This window comes from Ptychodera flava, chromosome 7 (assembly GCF_041260155.1).
Source record: "Ptychodera flava strain L36383 chromosome 7, AS_Pfla_20210202, whole genome shotgun sequence".
Taxonomy (NCBI): Eukaryota; Metazoa; Hemichordata; class Enteropneusta; family Ptychoderidae; genus Ptychodera; species Ptychodera flava.
The window spans coordinates 40665420-40692319 of NC_091934.1; the positions used below are offsets into that span (position 1 = coordinate 40665420).

General features: G+C 36.9%; 1 protein-coding gene across 4 annotated transcripts in view; it reads left to right on the plus strand.

The window, feature by feature from the left end:
- The first annotated feature begins 2097 nt into the window (after window positions 1-2097).
- The window catches only part of LOC139137559 (cilia- and flagella-associated protein 74-like), a 44588-nt gene continuing 19785 nt past the window's right edge, over window positions 2098-26900 (plus strand). For 2 of the 4 annotated variants that reach the window (XM_070705726.1, XM_070705728.1), the window contains exons 1-22: window positions 2098-2213; window positions 5508-5682; window positions 6887-7027; window positions 8517-8720; window positions 9420-9593; window positions 10071-10181; window positions 10904-11006; window positions 11310-11467; window positions 12409-12655; window positions 13379-13546; window positions 14061-14240; window positions 17251-17369; window positions 17931-17997; window positions 18402-18491; window positions 20274-20397; window positions 21505-21554; window positions 21956-22142; window positions 22948-23103; window positions 23762-23964; window positions 24886-25136; window positions 25793-25880; window positions 26450-26623. In XM_070705726.1, coding sequence (XP_070561827.1) covers window positions 5537-5682; window positions 6887-7027; window positions 8517-8720; window positions 9420-9593; window positions 10071-10181; window positions 10904-11006; window positions 11310-11467; window positions 12409-12655; window positions 13379-13546; window positions 14061-14240; window positions 17251-17369; window positions 17931-17997; window positions 18402-18491; window positions 20274-20397; window positions 21505-21554; window positions 21956-22142; window positions 22948-23103; window positions 23762-23964; window positions 24886-25136; window positions 25793-25880; window positions 26450-26623 — 3141 coding nt within the window. In that variant the 5' untranslated portion in view covers window positions 2098-2213; window positions 5508-5536. Of the gene's footprint in view, window positions 2250-5507; window positions 5683-6886; window positions 7028-8516; window positions 8721-9419; window positions 9594-10070; window positions 10182-10903; window positions 11007-11309; window positions 11468-12408; window positions 12656-13378; window positions 13547-14060; window positions 14241-17250; window positions 17370-17930; window positions 17998-18401; window positions 18492-20273; window positions 20398-21504; window positions 21555-21955; window positions 22143-22947; window positions 23104-23761; window positions 23965-24885; window positions 25137-25792; window positions 25881-26449; window positions 26624-26900 lie in introns of all 4 variants that reach the window. The other 2 variants (XM_070705725.1, XM_070705727.1) reach the window with 1 other exon arrangement.

Here is a 26900-nt window from a genome sequence, read left to right on the forward strand (position 1 = left end):
GAAAACTGCAAAGGGGGGGGGGTCATGTATTTTTCCAACAGCTCAGAGGGGGGGGGGGTCACTTAATTTTCATAAGTATCCGTCCCGTCAAGCAGTTTTAGTGTTCAGAAAAATTCTGGGAGATAAAAATGATTCGCTGCATGATTTCATTCTATTAAATCTGAACAAAAGTATAATTATCTGTCACATGAACATTTTTACTTGGGAATTCTGAGGCTTGTCTTATTGTAAATCAAGCTCACTGAGGGCAATGAACAATTCCTATTACTTACATATTAGAGATATAGCAAGTTTTGTCAGGGAAATTATTTAACAGTTACCTGTATAGTAATAGTACCATGAAAAGTGAAATTATACTTTTAGGTGAATCATATTTTAGGTGAAATTCCAATATCATACTTGTTGTCAACATCTGAACTTTCAAATACCCTATTTGAATCAAGTACATTTGTATCAATATCAAACACCTATAAAAGCACAAATTAATTTAGTTAAGCATTGTAAAAAAATTATTCACAGTTTCTCATAGACTCCAATGTATAGTGAATCAACATTTTGGTGAAATTCCAAAATCCAATTTCTTGCACACATATCAACCTTTAACCATCCTAGTCTAACTAAGTACTTTAAAATGAATTATCAAACGTCTATAAATACACAGATTTAGATAGTTTTGTATTGGAAAACAATTATTCATAGTCTCCTCATAGACTACCATGTATTGTGAATCAACATTTCGGTAAATTTCTAAAATCCAATTTCTTGCACACATATCCATTTGTAACCACTATAGTCTAATCAAGTACATTAATATTAATAATCGAGAGTACATAAATACATAAATTTACCTACTTTTGTTTTGGAAAAAACATTGTTCACAGTTTCCTCATAGACTCCCATGTACAGTGAATCTACATTTCAGTGAAATTCCAAAATCCAATTTCTGGCGAACAAATCCATTTATTACCGCCATAGTCGTATCAAGTACATTAATATTAATAATTGAGAGTACATAAATACACAGGTTTACCTATTTTTGTATTTAAAAAAATTGTTCATAGCTTCCTCATAGTGGATGAACATTTTCAGTGAAATTCCAAAATTAGATTTCTTGTACATATAATATGCACCATTGTATTCTAATCAAGTAAAATTATGTTAATTATTGAACATCAGTATATGCACAAGTATAGCAAGTTTTTCATTGGAAAAAAATTATTCACAATTTTATCATAGACTCCCATGTATAGTGGATGAACATTGTTGGTGAAATTCTAAATTCAAAGTTTTGTCCACATACCAGTTGTAACAACCCTATTCCAATGAAGTACAATTAGGTCAATTATCAAATATCTATAAATGGTGCATAGATATAGTTTTGTATTGAAAAAGTATTACATAGTTTTCTCATAGACTACCATGTATAGTGAATCAACATTGTCAACAGCCGATTATCAATTAAATCCAAATATCAAAATTTTGTACACATACGCTTGCGCAAAAATATAATGCAATCCACCTGTAATTTCTGTCCAATCCCTTTGAGGGGTAATTTAAAAATTATAGCAAGTCAGAAGGGAAATGTGAACATTAACAACTTGTGAGCATGTAAGGAGGGTCATTTGAAAAAATCTGGGAATCTTTTTTTTGATTCTATCATGCCCCCAAGAGGTGTTTGTGTGTGCAGCTTACTCAAGCGATGGGGGTGGGGTGGGGGGGGGGGTGGTCATGAAATTTTTGCCATGTTAAAAGAGGGGTCATCAATTTGTTGGTGCAATGGGTAGGGGGTTCACTTATTTTGAACGATGCCCAGGAAGAATTTGCCGGCCCACCCCTGGCCATAATAACTACATGCTCCCTAAATATGCGGCTATATGTGATAGTTTGGGGAACTTGAAAAAATTGCTCATATAGAGGGGGGATTTGAATGTTTTGAGGGATTTTAGTGTGACCTGAAAAAAAAAATTCAATCGCGATTCCTGCAGCCCTCCCCCCTTGCCATTATTTGCGAACGCAGCCTCACCACCTTGGGTGCCCGGGCTTCATTCCGTGGATGACCATAGGTGGCGCTCCAAGGAGACGAAGTCTCGTTCTCACCGAGATTACTTCATGAGATTTGGTTGCTATCAACATGGCGGAGCTCATCATACAACCAAAACATTAGCCGAGACCTGGAAATAGTAGCCAACATTTTTACTCTGGTGATTTTTCGGGTGTGTATTTATCACTTAATCGCATTAGTATCAAAGGTACGTAGCCAACGGTAACATTGGAAACGCTCTTTCTTGAAGGAAGTTTCAATTACAGTGAAATTTGTTCACTTCAAAGTTTACGGCTAGGCATGCAGGATGGTGCACTGTAGTTTGTAGTGTGCATTTTTGTCGACAAGTACAGATCGTGAATGTATGAAACCTGTAAGCTGTGTCAGGTAGTGAGTGCTTTGTAATAAGTCGCATCTTCCTATAAAGTTTCGAGGGCACGAATTTTGCTGAATCTGCGAACAACACGGGCGAACGAAATGCACGCCGACGATCCCAACGCGCAACGCCGGATGACCTGCACGCAGGCATCCCAAATTAAAATTTTCGAGTAATTTACCACCAAAATACACATGCCAGTTTGTTTAAATGTATCAGCGATTGCTTTAGCATCGTTCATCGAGTCTAAGAAAGGCACCATTGCAACGATAGATAGATCCATGAAGGTAATTCTCCATGATAACATCACATCAGTCTTTATGGAGGAGGTAGCACACCACCTCAAAGCTCAGCAAGGTACACTGGACCAAAAGGGGGATTCTCACCCAATCGGCGAAAACTCCCGATCGGGAGACTTCTCAGAAATGTTAATGCAAATGTTAATATTACATGTATTTAGATACAGCTACTTGGTGACAGTTTTTAGCTACTATAGACTACAGTCTAGAGAAGCTATTGGGATGGGTATCCGTCCGGCGTCAGTCTGTAGGGGTCAAGACACTTCGCACCAAAACCACTTCGCCCCACACAACTTCGTCCCAAAACCATTTCGCACCAAAACCACCTCGTCCCAAGTACTACTTCGTCCAACGCCACTTCGCCCCAAGTACCACCTCGAAATAAAACCACTTCGCCCCAAGTATTGTACCATCAACTCGTCCTAAAACAACGATGCCACGACGTATCATAACGTTGTTTTTACCTGCAACTTGGAAGCATTAATGTGTCAGGACATTTTGGCTACCACGACCCATTTATTGTTGCATGTAACCATAAAAGGTACATTAGAAAAAAGAAACACGAAAACTACTCAATGCTACAACTCAGGTGCGGTGCGCGTATTTCCTCGAAATTTGTACACTTCAAGATTTCAGTCCTGGGATGACAGAAAGGTTATGAAAACTTCGATGGTAGTGGTTGGTTATTTTCAGCTTTGCCGGTTGGCGATAAGTTTGGGGCAAAGTAACATTGTTTCAGTTGTTTTGGGACGAAATGGTTTGGGGCGACGTGACTTTTGGGGCGAAGTGGTTTTGGTATGAGGTTGTTTTGGTGCGAAGTGGTTTTGGTGCGAAATGGTGTGGGACGAGATGGTATGGTGCGAAGTGGTTTTGGTGCGAAGTGTCTGGGAACCAGTCCTGTGTGTATGTAAGTCTGTATGTATGTATGTATGTCCGTTTGTGAGGCGACCGTCCACTCAAATATCTCGAGAACCACAGTACTTACTGATTTGATATTTGATGTGTAGATGAACAATATGATTATGAGAAACCGCTTTTTTTTTATTTTTTGATATTGTTGAAAATATGCAAATTAGCACCAAAAAGGCGTTTTTGGTAAAAAATCATCTTCTTCTTCATAAATGCTGGTCAGACAGCTTTGTTATTTGGTATACAGGTCCCTGGGAAAAACCCAACTCAGATTTGTTCAAATTGTGATGAAATATGCAAATCTGTATTGTTAAGGAATTTTTTTGTCATTTTTGGTCAAAACTTTATTTCATCAAAATCGCTCGTCTGGCAGCTTTGATATTTGATATACAGGTGCCTACAGACGAACTAAATATGATATATTGAATATATGATGAAATCTGCAATTTTGTATTTTTTGTGCAATTTTTGCCATTTTTGGTCAAAAAATGTGTTTCTCAAAAACTACTTGTCTGATGCCTTTGATATTTGGTATACAGGTGCCTAGGGGTTGTCTTAGTGTGATTTATTGAAATTTGATGAAATCTTCAATTTTTGTATTTTTGGGTCAATTTTTGCCATTTTTGGTCAAAATATTTGTTTCTCAAAAGTTACTTATCTGATAGCTTTGATATTTGGTATACAGGTTGCTAGGCTTTATCTTATTGTAATATATTGAAATAATGATGAAATCTTCAATTTTGTATTTTTGCAAATTTTGCCATTTTGGTCAGGCCATCCTGAAATGAGCTATCAAAGATATCCACCTTCTTCATCAATACATGTGTCACTAAAAGTTATTCTCTACATAACACAGCAGAGCTCTGTCGACTGTTGGGTCGCTTGTTTTTTGAAACCGCTCGTCAGACAGCTTTAATATTTGGTTTACAGGTCTCTAGGATGACCTTAGTGAGATAATTTCATACAGTCAGGAAATACTTAATTTTGTATCCATGTCTATAGTAGCTTCAGGGACTTTGGCCCTATGTTTCTCAAAAATGACAGAAATCTCAGTAACAGTTTCAAAATGTTAATGAATGAATTCTGGGACATTACTTTGACGTTAAAAAGTGCAAATTGAGTTGATCCACACTTTGGAAATACATTTTTCATATAAAGTGACAATTTGCTGTATGCCTTTCCTACAGAGGGTATCACTATTATTGAATAAATGTGAAAAATATACAATAGTGAACTTTTTCAGAACAGTGGTAAACCCACCCTAAAATTTGATAATGATCAACATACTGGTACACTTTTCTAAATGTGCAAATGACTATTAAATTGCGCAGAACTACTCTATCAAAGAAAGTCTCTGTATCAGGAGAAATTCTCCTGATCAGGCGGTCAATTTTTCTCCTGATCGGAGAAAATCCCTCGTTTGTTCTAGTGTGTCTTGCTGTAGCTGCAGTAAAGTAGCTTGCTGTCCGACCCAAATACCCAGACAAAACCTGGTTATAATAACATCATGGTAATGAGATCTAAGCATTCTTTATTTACAGAAGTACCTAGAGGGACCATGCTTGCCCAAATTAGAGGCTCAATGAAAAGAAAAATAAAATCATGAATAAAGAATGCACAGAAACCATTTCAAAGATACTTGATAAAAGAGATCTGTGTTACACTCTTGTCCCTCATTGACTCCCACCAACTGACCAAACATGGACCTGTAGTAACAGAAACCTCCCTGATAGTCAGGACCATTATTATACACAGCCATGGTAATCTACTTAGACTACAGTGGATCAAGAAAGTAACCAGTGAAGGTGACCTTTGTTTTTTTCATGTATATATAAATGTCAATAAATAGGCTAAAATGAAGTATTATTTCAATTACTTTTAGTTTATTGGGTGATCTCTAAGTGATCAAAAATGGAGGACAGTTCAGACCTACAGTCTCCAGATGTTCCAGATGACTTCCAGCCATCACGCTACTTCATGGAGTCCGAGGAAACTCCACTGGAATACGAGAGCGATCCCGAACTCTGGTCGTACAGTGATGAAACATCAATGACTGGGTATGTATTGAATTTGAACTATCAGAAGAGTCTTTTTCACTGAGTATTAAATTATGGTACTGTTGCAACTATTTCAGGGATGAGAAAATCCATTTTGGACAAAGATACGTGTCCAACAAGGAGGCAGAATGGAGCATTGTGGGTTGTCTCCAGAGGCAATGAAAATCAAGCAATATTCAGTAGTTAAAAGTGGCCAACCCAGCGTTCCTGGCTCCTGTATTGTAATCAGCTTTCAAATGCTTCTAAACTTGACTCAAACAGCAAGGAAGACCAAAGACATGACCAAAGACAAAATTACAAACAGCATAGTGTAATTATTTGAGGTCTGCTTGTGTGGCTCATAGATAGGAGAGTGGAAACTGTATTTGAACATCAGAAATGCCAGTGGACGTACAGGCACTGTTCATTTGTGTCAGCCTTGTCTTTCCAGCATTACCTAAAACAATAGTGTGGAAAGAACATGGCTTAAACCCTGGGTCGAAAAGACCCGGGATCAGAATTAACTAAGGTGTTAAGAAGATTATGAGGTGTTTCTGTCTTTTGTTCTCCTTTGAAATTGCAATTTATAAAAATATGTTTGCTAGATTTTTGGAAAAGTCAGCACCGGGCTCTAAGTATGAAAGAGGCTTTCACGTTGGGTGGTCTAAGTAGTTCTGGAAATCTGAATGCAACTTCTTCTTGCACTTCCAGTTCAGAGACTCAACTTGTGAATATCCTTTTTTGATGCAGACTATGATGATTGACTCAAATCAAAAACTACTGTAGTTATTTTATTCTACATTTTCCAACTTTTCATTGTCACTTATAAGTATACACCTAAACCGGAATACCGTTTATTTATTTTTCAAGGACATAATTTTCAAGTTTGTTCAACATCAGCTACAAAGATGGATTGCTAGTAAACATGAGAAAGAAAGATGAGGTGGATCTGTGCTTTTGGCAAGCAGAAGAAACGTTTTATTGCATCAAAACTAATCTGTTGAAATTCCAACTCACATTGCAAGAAAATGCTGGTAACCTCCCAACAGTGTCAATCTGGTGCCTCAGTGGTCAAATTGAAAGGATAAATTTTCAGCATTACATTACAGCATTATAAAATAATGTATATGTATCTGAAAAAACAATTGGTGATAGGTCTATTGAAGCAGTCATTAATTGTTAAATTAATTACAGTAACAACTTTACTGCTTTTGATTTTCTACAGCCCTGATGAAAATGACTACCCTTTGACGTCACAACAGAAAATCACCAGGCAAGAAAAGTTACGCATGATGGCTCTCAGGAGACACTTGGATCAGCTCAGTGAAAAAGTACTGGACACTGAGTACCTGGTCACCAAAACAAGGTAAAGTTATCTCATCTTATTTTCTGTTTGATTTGGATTGTTGCTTTGGATGAACCCTTCCACTTTTGCCGTTTCCAGTACACAATACACATGTAGGTAGAACAACAATCCTTCAAAGAATGAAAGGCAAGACTGAAGATTAGTGGACACGAAGATTTTTTTGAATTGTTAGTAACCTAGGGAATCACTGACACCATCAGATGATCAGTATTATTTGGAGCTCCTGACAAAATCCCAGTTTAACCCTTTGAGTGCTGTATTTTTCCTGCCAAAATTTTAGTGCAACATTTTACCAATTTATATGAACTTTTCTGTAATTTGTTTGATAATTTTTGACAAAATGGACACGACATTTCATTGGCCACAGTTTTTTATCAAAATTTTGGCAAAAATCTGACAAAAATTGACTGAGGTATTTTATAAGGGCCACAAAAATTGACTTTGGTGCTCAAAGCATTTAACATTTGCAGTTACGGGATGTCCACTAAATGGACATACCAGTCTTTCATGTAGGGTGCAAGATTGTAGGATTTCTACACTTCAGCATTTCATGCCCTACCTGCTAAAGTGGAAGAAGTAATCGTCCCAAAATGAGGCAAAACAGTGGTGTGCTGCTAGTACTCCCTGACCACATGAATTTGTTGGTTCCTATTGAAAACCAGGCAACAATGTTAATAGTAAATTGATTTGAGAAGTCTGGATCAAAAATAACAATTGGATGTATTCCTTGATGTTGCTACATTTTATAACATGCCCTTCCCAAAGACTCTTAACCGTTTAAAGCCTCAAACCCCATATGAAGGGGTAGTTCTGGTAATTTCAAAGAAAGTCAGACCTGAAAGGGTTAAATCCCTGATAGAAGACTACTTCGTCATTCATTAATAAGGCTGAACACCATTAGCTCTACTTATCATCAGGAAACCTGTACTAGTTCTGTTCTTGGCACTTGGTGATAGATGGTTATAGTGTGTTTGCACTGATCTTACCGATATCTACAGCTCCAGATGGAATGAAGAATTTCCGTGATAGTCATCTATATAAGTCTGCCCTCAATCCTATACTAAATTCCCAATTTGTAATTGTAGCAACGGAATCACAGTCCCTCCTTGTGTGGTGTCCAGTATCCTGAAACAGTTGCACCATACCTCCATATAGTCAAAATATCTTCCTGGTATAATTGGACCTTCACGGTGAGAAATAGGAAAAGCATTATGTAAGGTTGAATACCTAATGGTATATGTGTCACCAGACACTTTTATGATAGGCATCTGTGTGAAAGTACTCATTCTTAAAATAATTAGTGTTTGTTCTTTTTATCGTTAAGTGCAAAGTATTATAAATGAAATGTAGCATTATTGGAAACTATAATGTTTTGTATATTGTGGTTATCCGTACAGTAAAATGTGAAATGTAGCAATAACATTAGTAACACCCTCATCTGTGATTCTATATTAACCAATAATGGTATGTTCTGTGTTTTCACTTCCAGAGAGGAGCTAAAGACATGTAGAGATAAAGTTGAAGCCCTTGAGAAGGAGCGAGATGAAGTCTATAACTCTATCCAGGAGGAGGAAGAAGCTAACAACATGGCTGCTGTTTACAGATTGAGGTCAAAGCATGAAAAGCTTTGCATTGAACTTGAAGCTGAGGAAGCTATGGAGAAAGAGATAGCACAGAAACTAGAGCAGGCAGAGTAAGCCTTTCTCTTTGAATTCTTTCAGTGTCAAATAAATTAGTTAGATTGAGTTGATACTTTGGACAGGGAGAGACAAATACATGTACACAAGAGTGATTGATAAAGGAATACTAAAAATAATTTTTGTCTTCAGTAATGTGCACCTAGAAGGAATATCGAAAATTATTTTTCTCTGTGATATAGAGCACCTTGAAAACAGAATGTTTAAACTTTTTTACAAACTTTTCTCTTTCAAGAATAATAATCAGTGGTCACCTTGCAAAATGTTGGATTAGAGAAAACCATTACTGAAAATTTACAAATGTTTGAAATACAAATGCAAGCAAATATACTTCACATGAATATCTGTCTAAAGCAGGCTTATGATCATGATCAGATTTACTGTATTCAAATGCAATGTCTATATAGACTCATTAAAGGTATACAGTCACCTGTAATCTAAATATGCCCATATATGATCAAAGGGGCATTCCTTGGTATTCAAAATCGCCATGTGAGGGCACTTTGTTCAAAATGCGGCCACCCACTTAAAATCTGTGATTGGTTAGATTTTCTCTTTCCATGGTAACTGTGGCTTGGAACAGGTGAAGTATACCTTTAAGGTACCTCTCTACTTCATCGCCTTCAAGCCATTTTGACATGACAGAGTAAATTTTGACAACTGCTTGGAATATATATCCCTTCCATTACTTGCAGATTTGAGCTCGCCAAAGTGCAGGTGGAGCAAGGCAAGTTTCTGCTGGTGGAGGAGGACCTGCAGAAAGACGAAGAGAAGTGGCAAAAAGAGAGAACGGATATTGCAGCTCAAAGAGCAAAGAAGGAAACTCTGAAAGTCTTACAAGCCGAGAGGAGGAAAAAGAACAGGGACAAGTGAGTAATTTGAAATACAATCAGTATTCTGGTTTGTAACACATACATACTCGATGATCACCTTAACCTGAGTCTAAATGTATAAAATATTGCAGCCAACTAAGTTGGGCCAAGATTTTTCTCCCCAATATTTCCCCTTCGTTATGGCAACTTAACACCTTTCAGTTTGTACTCTCCCAACACTTCTCGTCTCATATGAAAGATAGCGGCAATGATTACATTTTCTCATATGTCACATACCATTCACCATCTTGAAGAAGATGTGTACAGTTTTAAATCAGAGACATAATTGATTACAATCACCATTGTTGCTTGTGAAAATTGACTCTATGACATTCTCCTTCCTACTAAAGATGACACTCATTGCATTAAGCCAACACATAAAAATATACTTTATCATCATATTTTGTCCACATGAAAAGTTTCATCCATGGATGCTTGTCAGTTGCCATAATGCCATGCAATATATGTTTTCAGGGATCACATCGCTGCACTGCGAGAGAGAGACAGGAAACATCGCCAGGCCATCGTCGCTGCAAGGAGAAGTAGAGAAGCTGCTAGCAAGTACCTGAAAGAAACACTAGCCAAGTATGTTGATTTCACTCAGCTCAAGAATTCATATTGCATAGATTCATTGTATGCTTATTTCACAAATTTTAATGTTTAATTGGTAATAAGAAATGAAGATAAATATTGATGAATTCATGGGTATCAGAATATTTCAAGACAGCAACAGAACACTTTGCCCTAGAATTACTTTTGGAATAAACCAAGGCACAATAAACTGATATGCCATTATTGCCACAGAAACTACTCTGAAAAATTCAATATTCAGGTCATTGAAACTATCAAAGTATTCCTAATTTATTTATAAGCTATCCATAATGGTAGAGTATGCCATACATTATAAATAGATGGAGACCAAACCACCCTATCAAAAGCAATAAGACAAAACAAACTGTTGATATAAAGTAATCAGTACCTTAAAACTGAAATTTTTGATTTTTCTCCAACTTTCCACTGCAGAAGGAAACTGTGAATTACTCTTCAATCATTCGTCACCGTGCAATAGTTCTAAGCAAATTACGCACAATTTACTAATATTTGAAATTCAAAATGGCAACTATTGTAAAAAGTTTTCTTAACTTCAAAAACACAAGACGGTGAAATCTTCATTTGCTCACCAAGCTTCAGAATTGAGTTCACACTCAAACTGTGTAAAGTACTGTAAAGGTTTGAGAGTCAGAATATCTGTCCCCAGTCACATTCTCCCTTTATGATGTAATGATCGTCCATGTGTTTGCATACAGGGTGAGACGAGAAGAAGCTGAAGAAGAGGAAAGAAACCGTTTTGAAATGGAACAGAGAATGCAAACCATACTCTCATTGAAGCAAAACATTGGAGCTAACAGGGTAAGTTGCTTTCATCAGAGGCAGTATCATAGTTTACTTTATTCATCCTGTACATTTATTAAATATCAGGTATTTCAAAACAAAATTGTACAGTAATATCTGCTTCTTGAATTTGCCTTTGTCTTCTACATCATACCTTTCTAATCATTTAATAATTTTTCCCAAAATATGAAATTTCTAGTTGATCCTTGACTTTTTATGACCAATGATGAAGAGTTCAGCAGCATTGTTTGTGTCTTTAATAAAAAACAACAACAAATTAAGAAACATTCTTTTTGAACAACTGTTCCGTTTGATACGCAGGAGAACTTGAGAGCCATCCAGGCGCGCGATCGTTACTTGGCCAGGCAAGCTGCAGAGGCGGAAGACAATGAGAGACATGAACTGCTGGAAAGTGGTGAAAATCCTGATGAAATCTTACTCAGAAGGAAAAGACTCAGAAACTTTGAAATAGACCAACAGTAAGTCCCAGGGGGAAATTGTCAAATTTAAAAGCAAGCACGAGACTACCTTGTCAAGCTTTATGAATTTCATGCCATTAGTCTAAGCTGTATCCTTGATACCAATAAAAAGAACAACATGCTTTACCTTCAGTGTCGATCAGGTTTTATTCCATATGACAGATCAATACATATGCTACTTTTCCACATTTTATGGTTTATAAACTTCCAACATAACATGTACATGTACCATAGAAATGATAAAGATAAACATAAATTTAGAACATGGGTACAAGAAAGAATAACAGTAGAAAAACACAAATATAAATTAAAATTTTTTGATAAGGATGACACGGATATAAAATGGTCAAAATTAAGTCTATTTTGCAAATTGAATAATCAATTTTTTGAGATGTAAAACCAAAGCACTGTCCTACTTTTTTGTTTTATGTTGGGTTTTCTTTCCGGAAATTTTTTTTCTCTTAAAGTCAATAAAAAAAAAAGGGGGGGAAAAAAGATGAACAGGTAAAAATTGTAGCATCACACAGATTCAAGGCTTAGCATTGTGAGAAATGAAATGTGTTAAGTTTGAAAGAAAAGTAAATTTTTGTGTACAAGTTTTGTACAGATTATAAAGATGGAGAAAATTGAGAGTGCTGTACAATAGTTACTTTGACTATATCAACATGGTACTATTGAAGTATGTCTATTGCAATAAATGAAACCTGTGAATGATTCTTGATGCTCACCCCCTATTCCCAGTAAATATGTCCACACACACCATTAATAACAATGAGTCTGGGCCAGACCATCATGGTGAATGGGTTAATCCTTTCACAAGCGAAGTTTGGAACATCAATATTTTTGTACTGATATTTGTTGAAATGTAAAAGAGGGAAATGAAGTTTCGGGGTCAGAAAAAACATCCACTCCATTTCATGATTTGACATTGTGTAATGCAGAGAGTTTGATGAAGACCAGAGAGACAAGCAGGTTGACATCGTTTCCCGAATTCTGAAGGAGGAAAAACAGATGAAGAAACGCATGCAGCAATACCCTCAGCTGTGGCCTGAATCAAAACGTGACAGAGAGAGAGCTAAACGACTTGGACGTCCAAGACGCAAGGCAAGGATTGGAATTATCCATGAAACTAGTGGATCGTCATCAATGGAATATTGTGCTGATGTGGAAGAGGCTGCCCCAGTTCATGTAAGTTAAAAATTTTACAATAATTGAAATAATGAGTTCCTTCTCTGGTAAATTTAAAATTACTGTCTGCACAGAACGATAGCAAGACCAGGGGACCATGGATAAGTAGAACACATGCATAGCAAATGAAACTTGATTCGTTTGGACTCAAAACACCTCCAGCCTCTCCTCAACAAAAGTGTGGGAGTGTAATGATCCAAGGATGAAAATTGTGATTTAAACTTTCCATTAACGTGATAAATTACTAACATGTGTGTATGATACTTTATGTTTAAATTGTGAATAGGTGTTTGAACAACAAACATCTCAGAGCAAAATGGTGATTTTGTATTGGGCATAGAGTTTCCATGGCATAACAGTGACATATGGTAAATCTGTAAATGATAATCAAATGGTTATCATTTGATAGAACAATGTTTATGTCAAAATAAGCAAACAGTTGCAAGCCATTACTATGCAACATTGATGCAAAAAATTATTTTTTAAATACATTTATGTATACTGGTGTAGAATTCAGGCAGAGAAATTTATTAAAAAAATGTTAAAAATGATTTAATAGGAGAGAGTGTGCACTTGGAGATTCCAAAAGAAGAAGATTAGAGTGCATATAAATAGACTTTTTTCTCTTTGATGATTAGAGTGCATATAAATAGACTTTTTTCTCTTTGATGATTGGAGTACATATAAATAGACTTTTTTTCTCTTTGATTTGTATTTACCCAGAAACCAAGCAGTAAACTGACCACAGTGTCTTCAGATGATGATGATGATTTCAGTCCCTATGGAGTGACAAGTCGTGATGAGAAGGGAAGTGACAGTGAAGATAGGGATGAAACATTGGCTAAACCAGAGTTCAAGGGACTCTGGGATCAAAGACATAAAGCCTACAAGGTAAGAGGGGTTGAATTTTATCAGCTTTCTTAGAGACTTTGTTGTGGTGCAAAGATGGTAAAAGTCAGTCAAACATAGATGGGTCTTCATGTTACTTGCCGTGAAATAATATAAAAGTCCACATCCATTTATTGAATTTGTGTTTCCTCAAGGTAGAATGTGCATCAGAGGCAAATTTTTGTTCACCTGCATTTGTCAATACTTTTCTTGTTTGCTGTTTGTTCAGATTCATCTTGAAACCTATAAGGGTGAATGAAGTTGTCATGGTCTTGTTTTGATGAAACTCAGAAATTTCAAATTCCCTGATAGAGTTTAATAACACAGACTATAGTGCTCATTTTGAATATTAAATAGCGGTAAATTTTAGGTAATTTGTTTCTGTAGTCCTTCACTTTGCATTTGATCACAAAAAAGCACCACATACGAGGCATTTATCTTAAGCAGTTGAGGTTGTTTTGCTTTGATGTTGCAAGCCTTGCAGTTGACACCTATTGAAACCTTGTCTCATTTCCAGGTGCCTAAGGATGAAGAACAGAAGTTTAATTTGACTCACTATCAAAGCAAAATGGAAAGGGCCATCATGACGGAAGCCCTGGAAAAGCACAGATCCGGAGTTGTTAAGAAACAAGTAGCAGCCGGCAAAGAGTTCAAAGGGTGTCCTTTTTACAGCAAACCAGATGTGATCCACTTCAAGGTAAGTGTTATATTCTAATCAGCGATGGTCTGACAATTCTATGGTAAACATGATCCACCTTGAACAGTTTTAAAGGTCTGGTGAAATGGTCCCGTTCGTGTGACTGAATATCTTCCAGGGGGTCAATACTATTACACTCGCAACAGAATTGCAACCTAAAAGTACGCGCAAGTGTTAATTTTTTTGATATTTCTATGCGCGGCTTTCATGGGGTCATTTGCGACACTCAGGTCACGCCCATAGCGGGGATAATAGTTGGCCGTCTGTGACGTCACAGGTGTGTTCATTTACATCGAATAGCGGTCCAACGCCGCCTTATCTCTGCCCGGTATCCGCTAACAAAACAGGCAGCTCCAGTGTTCGCGCTGCCCATTTGCCACGTTCGCCAATGCGAATCGAAATCCGAAGTGGCGAAAAAAAATCGATCCTAATTCGCCACAGCGGCGAAACTGATTTTGTTTAAAAAATATGGTAAAATAAAGAAAAAACGTTGGTTTTTTAGTCTTTTGTTTAATCTGCGCTTCTCTCTCGGCGATTCGCAAAAACTGTGTCTACTTCCGTATTATTGCGTTCTTTCCGTCGTACGTATTTGCAATCGAGCCAAGTCTCGCGAGAGATTTGACGTCATTTAGTCTAGTGTACAGCATGCATAAATGGCTCTCGCGAGAATTGAAACTTAGACACACGCAATCGAGCCCTCGCGATAAATTTGACGTCATTTTGTCTAGTGTACAGCGGGCATAGGAACGCTCGCTCGCGAGAATTGAAACTTTTGCTATACATAGCAGACATACGCATTTTAATCGAGGCAACAAGGATCGGTGTTGCAGTTGATTTACATTGCGGTCTCGATGTTCTTTGTTGTGCATTTTAATCACAGTCTTCAACATTCCATGTTGCGGCGATTTGCATCGCGGTCCTCGTGGCCCGGTATTCCCCGTTGTTCTTCAATTGCCGTCCCAACGACGCGTTCCGTGTTGCTGTCGATTTGTATCATGAAGGACTCTACCTCCATGATTTGTATCGCGATCTCTACGTTCCGTATTGTTGTTCGTTTTAATGGTAGTCTATTCAGTGTTGCTGTTCATGCAGCTGATTTGTAGTTATAGTGCATTTTAATCACGGTCCCATTTACGTTTTAAGTTACTGTCGATTTGCATTGCGTTCCCGACGTTCCGTGTTGAAGACAAGTGCATTTTAATGGCAGTCACAACGTTCAGTGTTGGTGTTCATGCTGTTGATTTGCATTGCGGTCCCAACCTTCTGTGTAGCGAGTAGCGAGGCAGGCTCAGCCAAGGGACCGTGGCCGATCGTACGAACCAGCAGAGACAAGCACATTATGGTTCAAACACTCAACACTTGACGGGAACTTGAAAAAGTTTACAGTTGAGCCGTTCATGTTCTTGCCGCTGTCACAGCCACCAAAAGAACAACGTTCTCCCATAGTGAAGGAGGACACTGTCCTGATCATGTAAGCGGAAACCCTAGAAGTTACCCCCCGTAGGGAGCTTACGGAGGTGTGAAATACTTTATTCCCGTTATGAGATACGGCGTCGGGCAAACTTCGGAAAGCCGAAAAAAGTCGACTGGAGAGGCTCGGGGGACACGCCCACATTGCATTTTTCTTTTGCCATATTTCATAATCACGCGCGCTAAACGAAAAAAGAAATGAATGTAACTGTTTTATAGACCATCAACTGTATTTCTGTGATTTTGCAACATGGGCATTTCACCAGACCTTTAAGGCAAGTAGGAATCAACAAGACAATGCTACATTGTCCATTCAGCAAGACCAGATCCATACTGATCCATCCGTGCATGGTGATTTGACAGGCGTTGCGTCAACTGTGATCCTACAGCTGCCACCAAACACTTATGTATCTGACATTTATGAAAATACATAACATTATCTCACAAATAGGCATAACCACATCACAGTACCACAGATGGTGACATCTGTGTTCCTAATCCCCCATAAATTACATTCCTGTTCTTTGGAATGAATCAACCACTTTGATTGAAAACTCTTGATCAACAAAACAAATTTTTTTCTAAATTTCGTGGTGACGTGCTTACAAGCTAATGTTGCACTTTCCCTACAGCAAGAGGTTTAATTTGAATATTATATGGCACTACACGTACCTGGGCATAAGGTCAGAAATTTAAACTGAGATATCGTAACAACAGACTGCTACAGTGTAGACACCTCTGTTGAGTGGCATGCTTCAAATATATCTAAATTTATGTCTTACTAACCAGTCTCATAGTGGGTCCTTGAATTACCGTTATCATTGGAATAATGAGTACAGTATGTTTTCATTATTCTTTGGAAAGAGTAAGATAAGGCATTAATTTTGTGGAATAAAAATTGTGCAGATCTGATGAAAAATGGCAGCTATTTTCCCTGAGGTATCAAATTTAGGTAAAACTGTTTGCAGTGGTGTTTTCACAGTAATGAGTAAATAATTCATTAGAACCTTCCAGATTACACAAAGGTCCAATACAAGCGTGAAATGTGACAACATGTTGTTTCCTGAAAAACATGTTTGCATATGATCAAAAGGTGAAATATTGTAGAATAATGCAAAAGTTATGTCTCATTCATTGCATGTTAGGCCTCCAGCCCCCATGCAAAGGAACCTGAAAGACTGACAAGACTTTGGAAAATGAGACATTATGGAAAAATAAAGTCAAATATAGTCATTATGAGTCCATGAAACTTTATGAATATTTGTTGACTGTTTACAGAGTAGTGTGTCATCTATGGAACGGGATTATGGTGAAATTTATGGAAATTTGGCCAAAACAGAAAAGTTTGATACATTATCAAGATGAAGCCTTTTCTCGTCTGTAATAGTGTTGGCCCAGTCCGAACTTGATACAACAAATTTTGATAGATCATGTTACAGTTTTTACATGCATTAAGTTATATCATACATATATATTGAAACCATTGTCATTGTCTAACTCTTTCCATCAGATTCATTATTCCTTTTTTTTAATTTTTCAGGATTTCGATGTTGGTAAAACCTACAAGAAGAAAGTGATTTTGACAAATGTATCCTACAGCGTCAATTTTCTCAAACTGATTGATATATCAGAGCATCTGAAGAACTTTGTCAATGTGTAGTAAGTACAAATTATGCTAATTTGTATACAATTATTAGCAATTGTTATAAAACACAGAATGTAACCTAAAAAAGTGACGTAATAGTGGTAGTTATGGTTTATGTGTTCGGTTACACAGTATTTTTTCTATGGAATATTAAAAATCTCATACATTAAGAACTATTACATTACTTTGTTATTTAATCTCTTTTATGTTTTCATTGCCTTGTTTGGTCACACAAATGAACTGCAATGCTACAACTGGATACACAAAGAATCTGAGATTGAGGAGTTCTGTGTGATATCTCTGGATAACTATAACACACATTCAAAGTGAATTGCTCCTCCCAGGCTTCCTGAACTTAGATTTATAAATACTATTTTAACACAATGGGGCTTAAGAAGGAGAGTGGGTTCATAAAGCTAAAGTGTTTCAACAACAAGCAAAGTTGATCAAGGTGGTTAAATTCAGTGTAAGTTCTTGCGTAATGCAAGTAATTTCTATCGCCACCAGTTGTCTGCAGCTAGTACACTGACGTTGTAAGTTCTTGATTTGATTTGCTTGTTTGTTTTCTGTTTCAGCTTCGACCCACCTGGTCAGATGTCGGCTGGTCTGACATGTGAGATGCTTGTCACATTCAAACCTATGGTGAGTCAGTCAGACATCCTGTAAAACTTGACACTTCTATGGGAAATTTTGTGTATTGAACTGTTTAAAGCAATACTCTTAAAAAAGTATGGCACTCGGTGTATGAAATCCAAGGAGGAATTTACTATGAGCAGTATGATAAAATCCCAAATATATTATTCTGAAAAATAAAAGGCACAAAACCAGTATTTTAACACACAAATAACAGTTACAATTTTAACAGTGTGAATGTAAAGCATCCATTATTTTCTTTTTGTATGACTTGTTTATTACAAATTTACATATTTGTTACAAACTTCAGAATCATTTTCACCCAGATCGCTTGCTATTTTAATATTTGATAACTTCAAAATTAGATACTTGCCTACAAGATTGGACCAAGCTGTACTTCTTCTTTCATCTAGATCAATGAAGACTTGCAAGGAGAGGTCAGTTTCCTGGCTCAGACTGGACCTTTCTCAATACCTCTGATCTGTAGCACAAAGAAATGTGATGTAAGTATGACCAAAGGACCTCATTGCAGTCTACCTATTGCCCTTTATTTTCATTTCAAATGATATTTGTGTGTGTACAAAGATGGCCTCTCTATATGAGTGTTATTCCAATAGAAATACTTGCTCAAGATTTCAATAAAAGATACTTACTTCTCAATACTCCATTTGGTAGTGGGTTTAAAGTACCTCATCCTGTAATTGGGAGTTCACGTGCCGCATGATGGATCAAATGAAATAAATAAATTAATGTGTGCTGGTGTGAAAGCTTTGAATATTCAACGCAAGGTTGTTGAAGAGTCTTGCATAGATTCCCAAAACTAAAAGAAACATTTAAGTTACTCAGTGAACACAAATTTCAGACAACATGTGTGGTAAGAGGAGTATCGGAACATCATTTTTGCAGTAAATTTTTGGTTGGTCCTCCAATTGAATATCAATGACTAGCCACCTCAAATACATGTGACTGAATTCCTTTAAAGGGGAAATTTACCCAGACTTTCTTAGGTAATCAGGTCGTTATTTAGTGAAAAATAAGCAAACTAGCATTGGTTTCAGTCACTTTCACTTGCGCGTATTAGCGCAGTGGCCACAAACTGAACGCACGGAAACCGGAAGTGACGTACCAAACTTGCTAGTCACAGCGGGTTCAAAGCGAGGTCACTTATAACCAAGCTCTTCTACGCCAAGTGGAGTATACGCGTACGCGGTATGCAAACTTCAGCGCTCGACTGAAAATCATAATGGCGAAGATAATCGGTAATAACTTCAAACCTGAACAAGCAATCGATGATCCAAGACTGACATCGTCAGAAAGTTACAGCGACTCGAGTTCGGGAAGTGAATATTCTAGCTCCGATGACGAAGTTCAAATTACTCTCGGCGATCAATCATGCCTGTCAATTGTCAACCCAATCGCTGTGAAATCATGCCGACACCGAAGTAATGCCAATGCTCTAAAGACATCGACATGAAAGTTACAGAACACCCTGATGTAGCCATGATTATTCTAGAACCGGCAGTCCTGTCTACAGCGTTCCGTTTCTAGTGCCTGAGCATACGTACAGTCCCCCTATGTACAAGCAAAGCACTTGGGCCTGGATATGCCCCGGGCAGTTTTCTTTTAGGCTTGTAGTTCAGTAGTTGGACTTGCAACTTTCGCTAAAAGCAGCCCTTCTGAAAGTGATATTCGCAGAAAACTTTATTTCTGCTTGACTTAAACATCGACACCGAGTGCTTGGCCCCTATATTCTGTAGCCATTCTATACACTGTAGGCTAAGTGGAAAAGCTTACAGTTGCATACGTCGACTGCTTCAATGACCAAGTTTACGACGTCACTTCCGGTATTTTAGTACACCGCTGTTTGTTAGCCAGTGAGTGAAAGTGAATAAAATCGACTCGAAAGCCTTTCAATGACCATATAGGTTTAATATTCCAAAATTAATTTTCAGGGTAAATTTCCCCTTTAATACAGTTATTCAAAATAAAACATCCTGTAGGTATACCTGTCTAACCCTTTGAATCCACATTGAATGAAAATCTCTATGTCATGTCATAGGGCATCAGGGGGTCAAGGTTCAAAAGGTTAACCCATCAGCTCTCCATGTTGTGTGCAAACATCAGTAATTATCAAACAATGTTCTATAACAGAACTTGAATTAGATTGTAATTTGTTTGAGAATCATGTAGAGAATTTAGATGAATATTAATCAGTTTATGAGAATTCTCTGAAATCTTTGTAAATAAATATAAGATAACCATGTTCTTTTTTTCTCAATGTGCAGCTGTCTGTTGACAAAGACCTGATTGACTTCAGCACTCAAGTCATTGGTGAGACACTGAAGAAAAGTATAATGCTGACAAACAAAGGAGCTCTTGGCACAAAGTTTGAATTTGTGAAAACTACAGGTAAATACTTTGCCGTGATTCATGTAAGTTGGCTGCACAAGAATAAAATAAAGTAGTGTGAAATATGATTATCATTAAATAATGTATATCAATTGTAAAGTAAGCTAAACATGTACAAATTTATATCCCATAATAAGGCTACAAGTCAGAATAGCAAATATCAAATTTAGGCATTCCACATCTGATGTACATTCGCAATTGATCTTATGTTTTAAAGTAATTTTGTTCATTAAGACTTACAACTTTGCCTTCCCTTGTTGATGTCTTGATACATTCATGTGTGTGATTACATTAAATAACCATCATGAGTCTTGAATGCTTTCCCTATCTTTAAAAATTGGATGAATGTGGCTCAATTTAAACAATTTACAAAAGATACACAGCATGCACTAGTATTATTGGTGATACTTCACAAGAAGACTGTTTTTAAGGTAGAAAGAACGCACCTCGGGGACCAACATTTGGACTCTCAAACTTTTACGATTTTCTTCTGTTATACCACATGTTGGGGTTCATGTTAAAGCTCTCAGTGTAAGAAAACTTTTCACCGGCTTAGTTTTTCGAAATTCGAAAATTTTAATTTTTCTCCATAGAGTTTACACAGGTGTCAGGTGGCCATTTGAATTTCTAATATCGGTAAATCTTGGGTAATTTGTTTCTCCAGTACCAAAATTTGCATGGCGACTCCCAATTTTTATTCCTGACTTTTAAAGAGAATGGTTGGATGGTTCCTTGAGGAAAGTTTGAGCAAAGTCTTTCATTTTCGATGTGCATACTACCTTAAGTTCACAATAGGAATAGATGAGCGAGAATGAAGATGAGTGAACACAGACAGTGTTATACATTAATCACTACTAACCTAGGGAGTCATTCGTGTTGAGTGTGGGATGCAGTACATACCTAGATGCTTCCCAAGAAAACCCTTTAAGTTTGTGTCCAAAGATTTGTTTCCTATAACCTGCACTCATGCCAAATGTGTCCAGAAGCTCTGTATGCCTCGTTGCCAAGGTAATAGACAGGAGACATGGTCTCAGTCTGATTATAACCACACACTTTATTCATGTATAACCCAAGCTTACTGTTTCTGTACTTTTACCATCAAACTAGGAATGAGACCCACAACTATGACATCAGCAATGGCGTCCATCGGTGGTATGGTATGTACACTAGTTCAATGATTTCATTCTTTGATAATGGCAGTAATATCAATTGCTCAGTTATTAAACTAAACAACTTGACTAAGATGATACAAAAACCTATGGCATTGTGCTCAGTTTATGTAGCTATTTTTTTTGTATTTAAGTACATGTAATTTAACATAAAATGAGCGCATATTTTGAACATTGTTAAAATTTCTGTACCATTAATGATTCATTGAGGCCTGCACACATCAAGAGAACTTCAATCATCAATTTTTGATAGTTTATTCAGTTGTTTTTATTTGAGGGGTCTATTGTATGGCATTTCTTGTTCAATTAATACACGTCAATAGGATGTATGAATCTCTAATATAAACTCTCTATAGCAAAGTTTGTATTTTTATTTTTTTCCCCATCAGACTGGAGTTGATACAGAGAAATCTGCCAGCACCATTGCCAAGGAAGAAGTAGACAAGGAAGATGCTCCAAAGGAAGGAGATGGAGTCTCGGAGAAGGATGAAAAGACACCGGAACCATCGGAACACGGAGCTCCAACAACCATACAGGAAGAAGGAGGGACTGTTAGTGGAGCCCCACAGCCTGAAAGTAAGTTAGTCATTCTACAGTATTCCTAGAGGTTATCATTGGTCAATGAAATTTGTAATGTTAGTAGTATTGCAAATTATAATGTCAACTCTAACCTGTTCACCCCCATTTCCTGTAAAACGGTCCACCATCATCATCGATAACAATGGTTTGGGTCAAACCATTGTGATGAAAGGGTAAATGAATCTCAATCATTCTTAAAGTGTGAAATCTCAAAGCTCAAACAGCTCTCCTTAATAGTTGCTTGTCAAAAAAGGGAAAATGGCTTAAACTGTTGACATTTTCATTATTTTTGTTCGGGAATTTATTATTTTCTTCTTACTCATGGTAAAGTACATTTCATATGAACTGAAAATGTTAGCCTTGCCAACATGATTTGTAAATTATGAAATGTTATTGGTGACAAATAAATCATGGTGTGGAAAAATATGTCATTGTCAACAATAACATGTTTGAGAAGATGAACACTACGGTAGGCTTTTTGATATGACACTTAGAGTAGATTAAGACATTGTTTAACAAGCAGAACAAAGATAGTGACAACCTTATAAACGAATCATCAGATTCCTGTGATTCACCATTTAAGAAAATGCAATTTCACACACTTCTTTTTAACATGCTGATTTTTGATGCACATAACATGAACATTAACACCATCAAGTATTTGAACTTTACAAGAATGTTAGGACGTGTCCTTGTTTTCCTGACTTGCAAAGTTTCATTTATGAAGTCAGATCAATTACCAGTAAAACTATCATCCACTCTGAAACAGACAACTGACAAGTTCTCATCCTTTCTGTTACAGATGAAGCTGCTGATGATGAAGGCAAACAGGAACCAGAAGAGAAAGAAAAAGATGAAACTGCAGGGAGTGAGAAAGGCCTGGAGGAAAAACCAAGCTCTGCTAAGAGTGGGAAGAGTGAGGTACAGACACAGATCACTGATGGTGAAGACAGAGATGGTAAGTCAATAATGTTGGGATAATTCCTTGTGAATTCATCCTAACAAATGTATCATCTCTATGTCTTTGTCAAGAAATTTATCTAATATCCAAGAGTCAGCAGTGACCTTTTCAACAAAGTTGTATCACTGCTACTTACACTTGTTCAGTGACCAGCATAGAGAGCATCTGAAATATTATACTGTGTTTACATTTCTTTAACTATCAAGGAAAGAAAAAACAAACAAACAAACAAACAAACAAACAAAAAGATAAAACAGTAGATTTGTTTCTCATCAAAGGTCTTGTACATGAATGATGTGGTGAGTCAGGATTTACTTTGCTGTTCTTGAGGTCATAAATTTAACAACATTGTTTTGAGGTTATGAATTCCAACTTGCCTCATAAAGGCAACAAAACAGGAAGATTTACATGCAGTGGTAATTCTGATGTGCAAAAAATTATGTCAAAGCAAAATTTGACAATCGCACATGTGAACTCATAGACCTTCTCTGCTGTGGGCTGTTCACTGTCAGTTTTATGAAGCTGACACAATCTCTATGTGACAGCATGAGAAACAAACCCTTACCCTTCTTTTGGCCTTCTTGGTGTCAATTTAGAAATGAAATAGAACAAGCACTTATTTGGTTTCTCAATGAATGTTTGTGGTTTTCAACAGATGTTAGTACCGGCAGTGTTTCACTTGGTCCAGACGACCTGGAAGACATTTCCAACTTGGATGGGATGAAGGTTGGGACAGTAGCCATCGGTTACATCGCACCATTCTCATCTGTCAAACTGGAAGTCATCTTTGCCCCAACTATCCCTGGCAAAGTGGAGACAGATTTTGAAATCAGGTTTTCAGATCCTCTTTCAGAAAATGTAAGTACAAGACAAATCTTGAACAGCCCATAATACTGTTCTGTGTACTGAATATGTATGTATTACATACTAGTTACACAACACAATTCTGCCGACAATTAAGTTATCCTTGAAACAACCTCAATTTTCTCCATTGTATTTCTTTCAATAACTGCAAAATAAAAATAATATTTTTTACTGTTATGGATACCTTTCAAGATTTCAATTGAAATTTGGTCCCTAACTTTTGTACATTGTTAGTTGTATAGCAGGAGAAATCACAGTGAATTTCTGAAATCTGCCACAGAAACAAATACTGGCATTTTATGAATGACACAGTTGTATTTTTGTGACTTGAGTGTTGTTAGCAAAAAAGTACAAAGTTGAGCACACTATGGGGCATGATGTAATTGCTTGATTGGGTCAAACTTCCTTGTGTGTGATTTGAATTTCTGAGATGATGAATCTCTTCTAACATTTTATAATTTCACAAGGAGTAAAGTTAAAGGGACAAAGTCCGACCATTTTTCATGAATTTTGTTTGATGTGAAATACTACGTATATTGTTTGACATGTTGAAAGATACTGAATGAATGGGTGACCATGCATATATTCGACCCCGGTTTTAGACATGATCAATGAAACCATGGTGAAGATGAATTAATGGTCATGACCATTAATTCATTTTCGCAATGGTTTTGTTTATCTTGACTAAAACCAGGGTCGAATATACATGTATGCATGATCACCCATTCATTCAGTATCTTTCAACATGTCAAATAGTAGTATTTTGCATAAAACAAATTCATGAAAAATGGCCGACTTTGTCCCTTTAATGTTGGGTTGGAGGCAAAGTTTCATGGAAGTGAGTAAAAAAATATCAAAAGTGAACAAGGTTGCAGAAGATTGACTTATAAAGGTTGTGTTTTCTATAATTCACAGATATCAGTGAAAGCAACAGCTCTAGCCATTGATGTGCCGGTGTGGGTTGAGAGACAGAACGTGGATCTGAAGATCTGTATGTTTGACAGACTTTATCAGGATTCTATCGTAGTTAACAACAGAGCTACCACTGCTCTGAGACTCCGATTTGAAGTCTGTAAAGAACTTAGAAATCACTTGGAGTTGTTACCAAAGACAGGATACATCCAAGCACAGTCACAATTCTCTGCTCAAATGAAATTTCTACCAAGGTGAGCTCCTTCAGATGATCTTTGATTTCTTGAGATTTGTCTGATTTTATGAATGCATTCCTCATGTGAAGCAACTTTTGAAAGGAAAAATATGAAATGTCAATTATTCAGTAGAAGTGGATATATTTGATATATTCCCATAATTTAGTAAAAGTACTGTGTTTATCAGCGTACCTTCCCAAGTTTTGTTTTATGTAACTACAAATAAATCACGTTAGAAATCATTTTCTGCACAAATGAGAAAAATCCTTTACCCTTGCAGCATATGCACATTGCAGTTCATGCTGTGTAAGGAAGACAATCTCAGTCCCAGCGATTTAGAATTCCCTTGAAGTTGAACATCCTTGTCTTCTATTGTGTAAGACAAAGAAGTTCACCCAAGGAAAACATAGCAAAGGAATATCAAGGAAACTTACATTGTTATTGCTTTCGATATTTTACAATGAACAACATTATTTATTCTTTCACCAATGGTATGAAATTTCAACTCTTTTCAGGCACAGCATTTACATTTAAATCACTTTTGATTAAGAGGACATTTTTGTTCATTATAACCCTAGAAAACTGAGTTTCAGTGAAGTTTCATGCATTTTGAATGAATGCTGATGTTGTGAGCTTGCAGTTACACTTCTATTGTTCCTCTGATTTCTGCCCAGGCACTCTTTGATTGAAGAAGGCGGACGATATTTTGACAAGGAAACCGGTGTACTTGAAGCACCCATGACCATCAGAGTAGCTGATCAGGTAAGTGAAATATAGATGTTTCTTTGCCACCGTAAAGAATTATTGTCAGGTCACAATTTAGATAGTTATGACTGAAAGTTACTCATGTTAACCCTTTCACCACAATGGTTTGGCCCAAACTCATTGTTATCAATTGTGTTTGTGGACCTGTTTACATATAAGAAAGACTTCATGGTACATTCCTGTCATTTTCATTCCGATGTGTAGACCTCTACAGTGGGTAAATTTTGGTGAAAGAGTCACGTGTAGTAAAACCTAGCTCCGCTATTTCAACTCAGATAATACTGAAAATATGATTTTGATATTTATAGCTGGTGAAAATTTACATGTTTTTGAGGAAATGATAAATAGTGTTTTGTCATATTATTTTTGCATTGATTTGTTTAAATTTATTTTGAGTTTCAAATTATCTGTGCACTGCCAAAACTCTGTTACTTAGCATACTATAAACCAGAAACTAATTGGAACACTATATTCTGGTAAATGCCTCAGTAAAGTTCTGTCTCCTGTATTCCTGTAGAACTGCTACTTCACAGAAATAATGAATATTTTCTATTATTGTTTTTCAGACCGCTCCAGTACCGTTCATAGTGCATGCAGTTGTGACGACATCAGACTTGGAGTTTGATACAGAGTTCATTGACTTTGGTTTCTGTAGCATCTATGAATCTGTGGTTACCACGGTGAAGCTAACCAACAAGTCTATCCTTTCACAGAGCTTTGGATTTGTCAATCTACCTGATGTGAGTATCAACAACTTTCACGTCAACTGATCTTGCTTGAATTGGACAACATACCGGTGGATGAATTCTTAGCAGAATTACCATACTGTTAGACTCTTTCATAGTTCCTGTTCACTACACTGCTTTTTATCACTTACCTACACTGATATGCCCTAAACAACCCGGCTAAGCCAGCCTGAGGGCAAGCATCTTGGGAAACCAGGGCTGGGCCAGTTTGTTGAGCCGAGTTACTGTAATCTGAGGGTAGGACAGGGCTAAACAGTATTACCAACAAGGG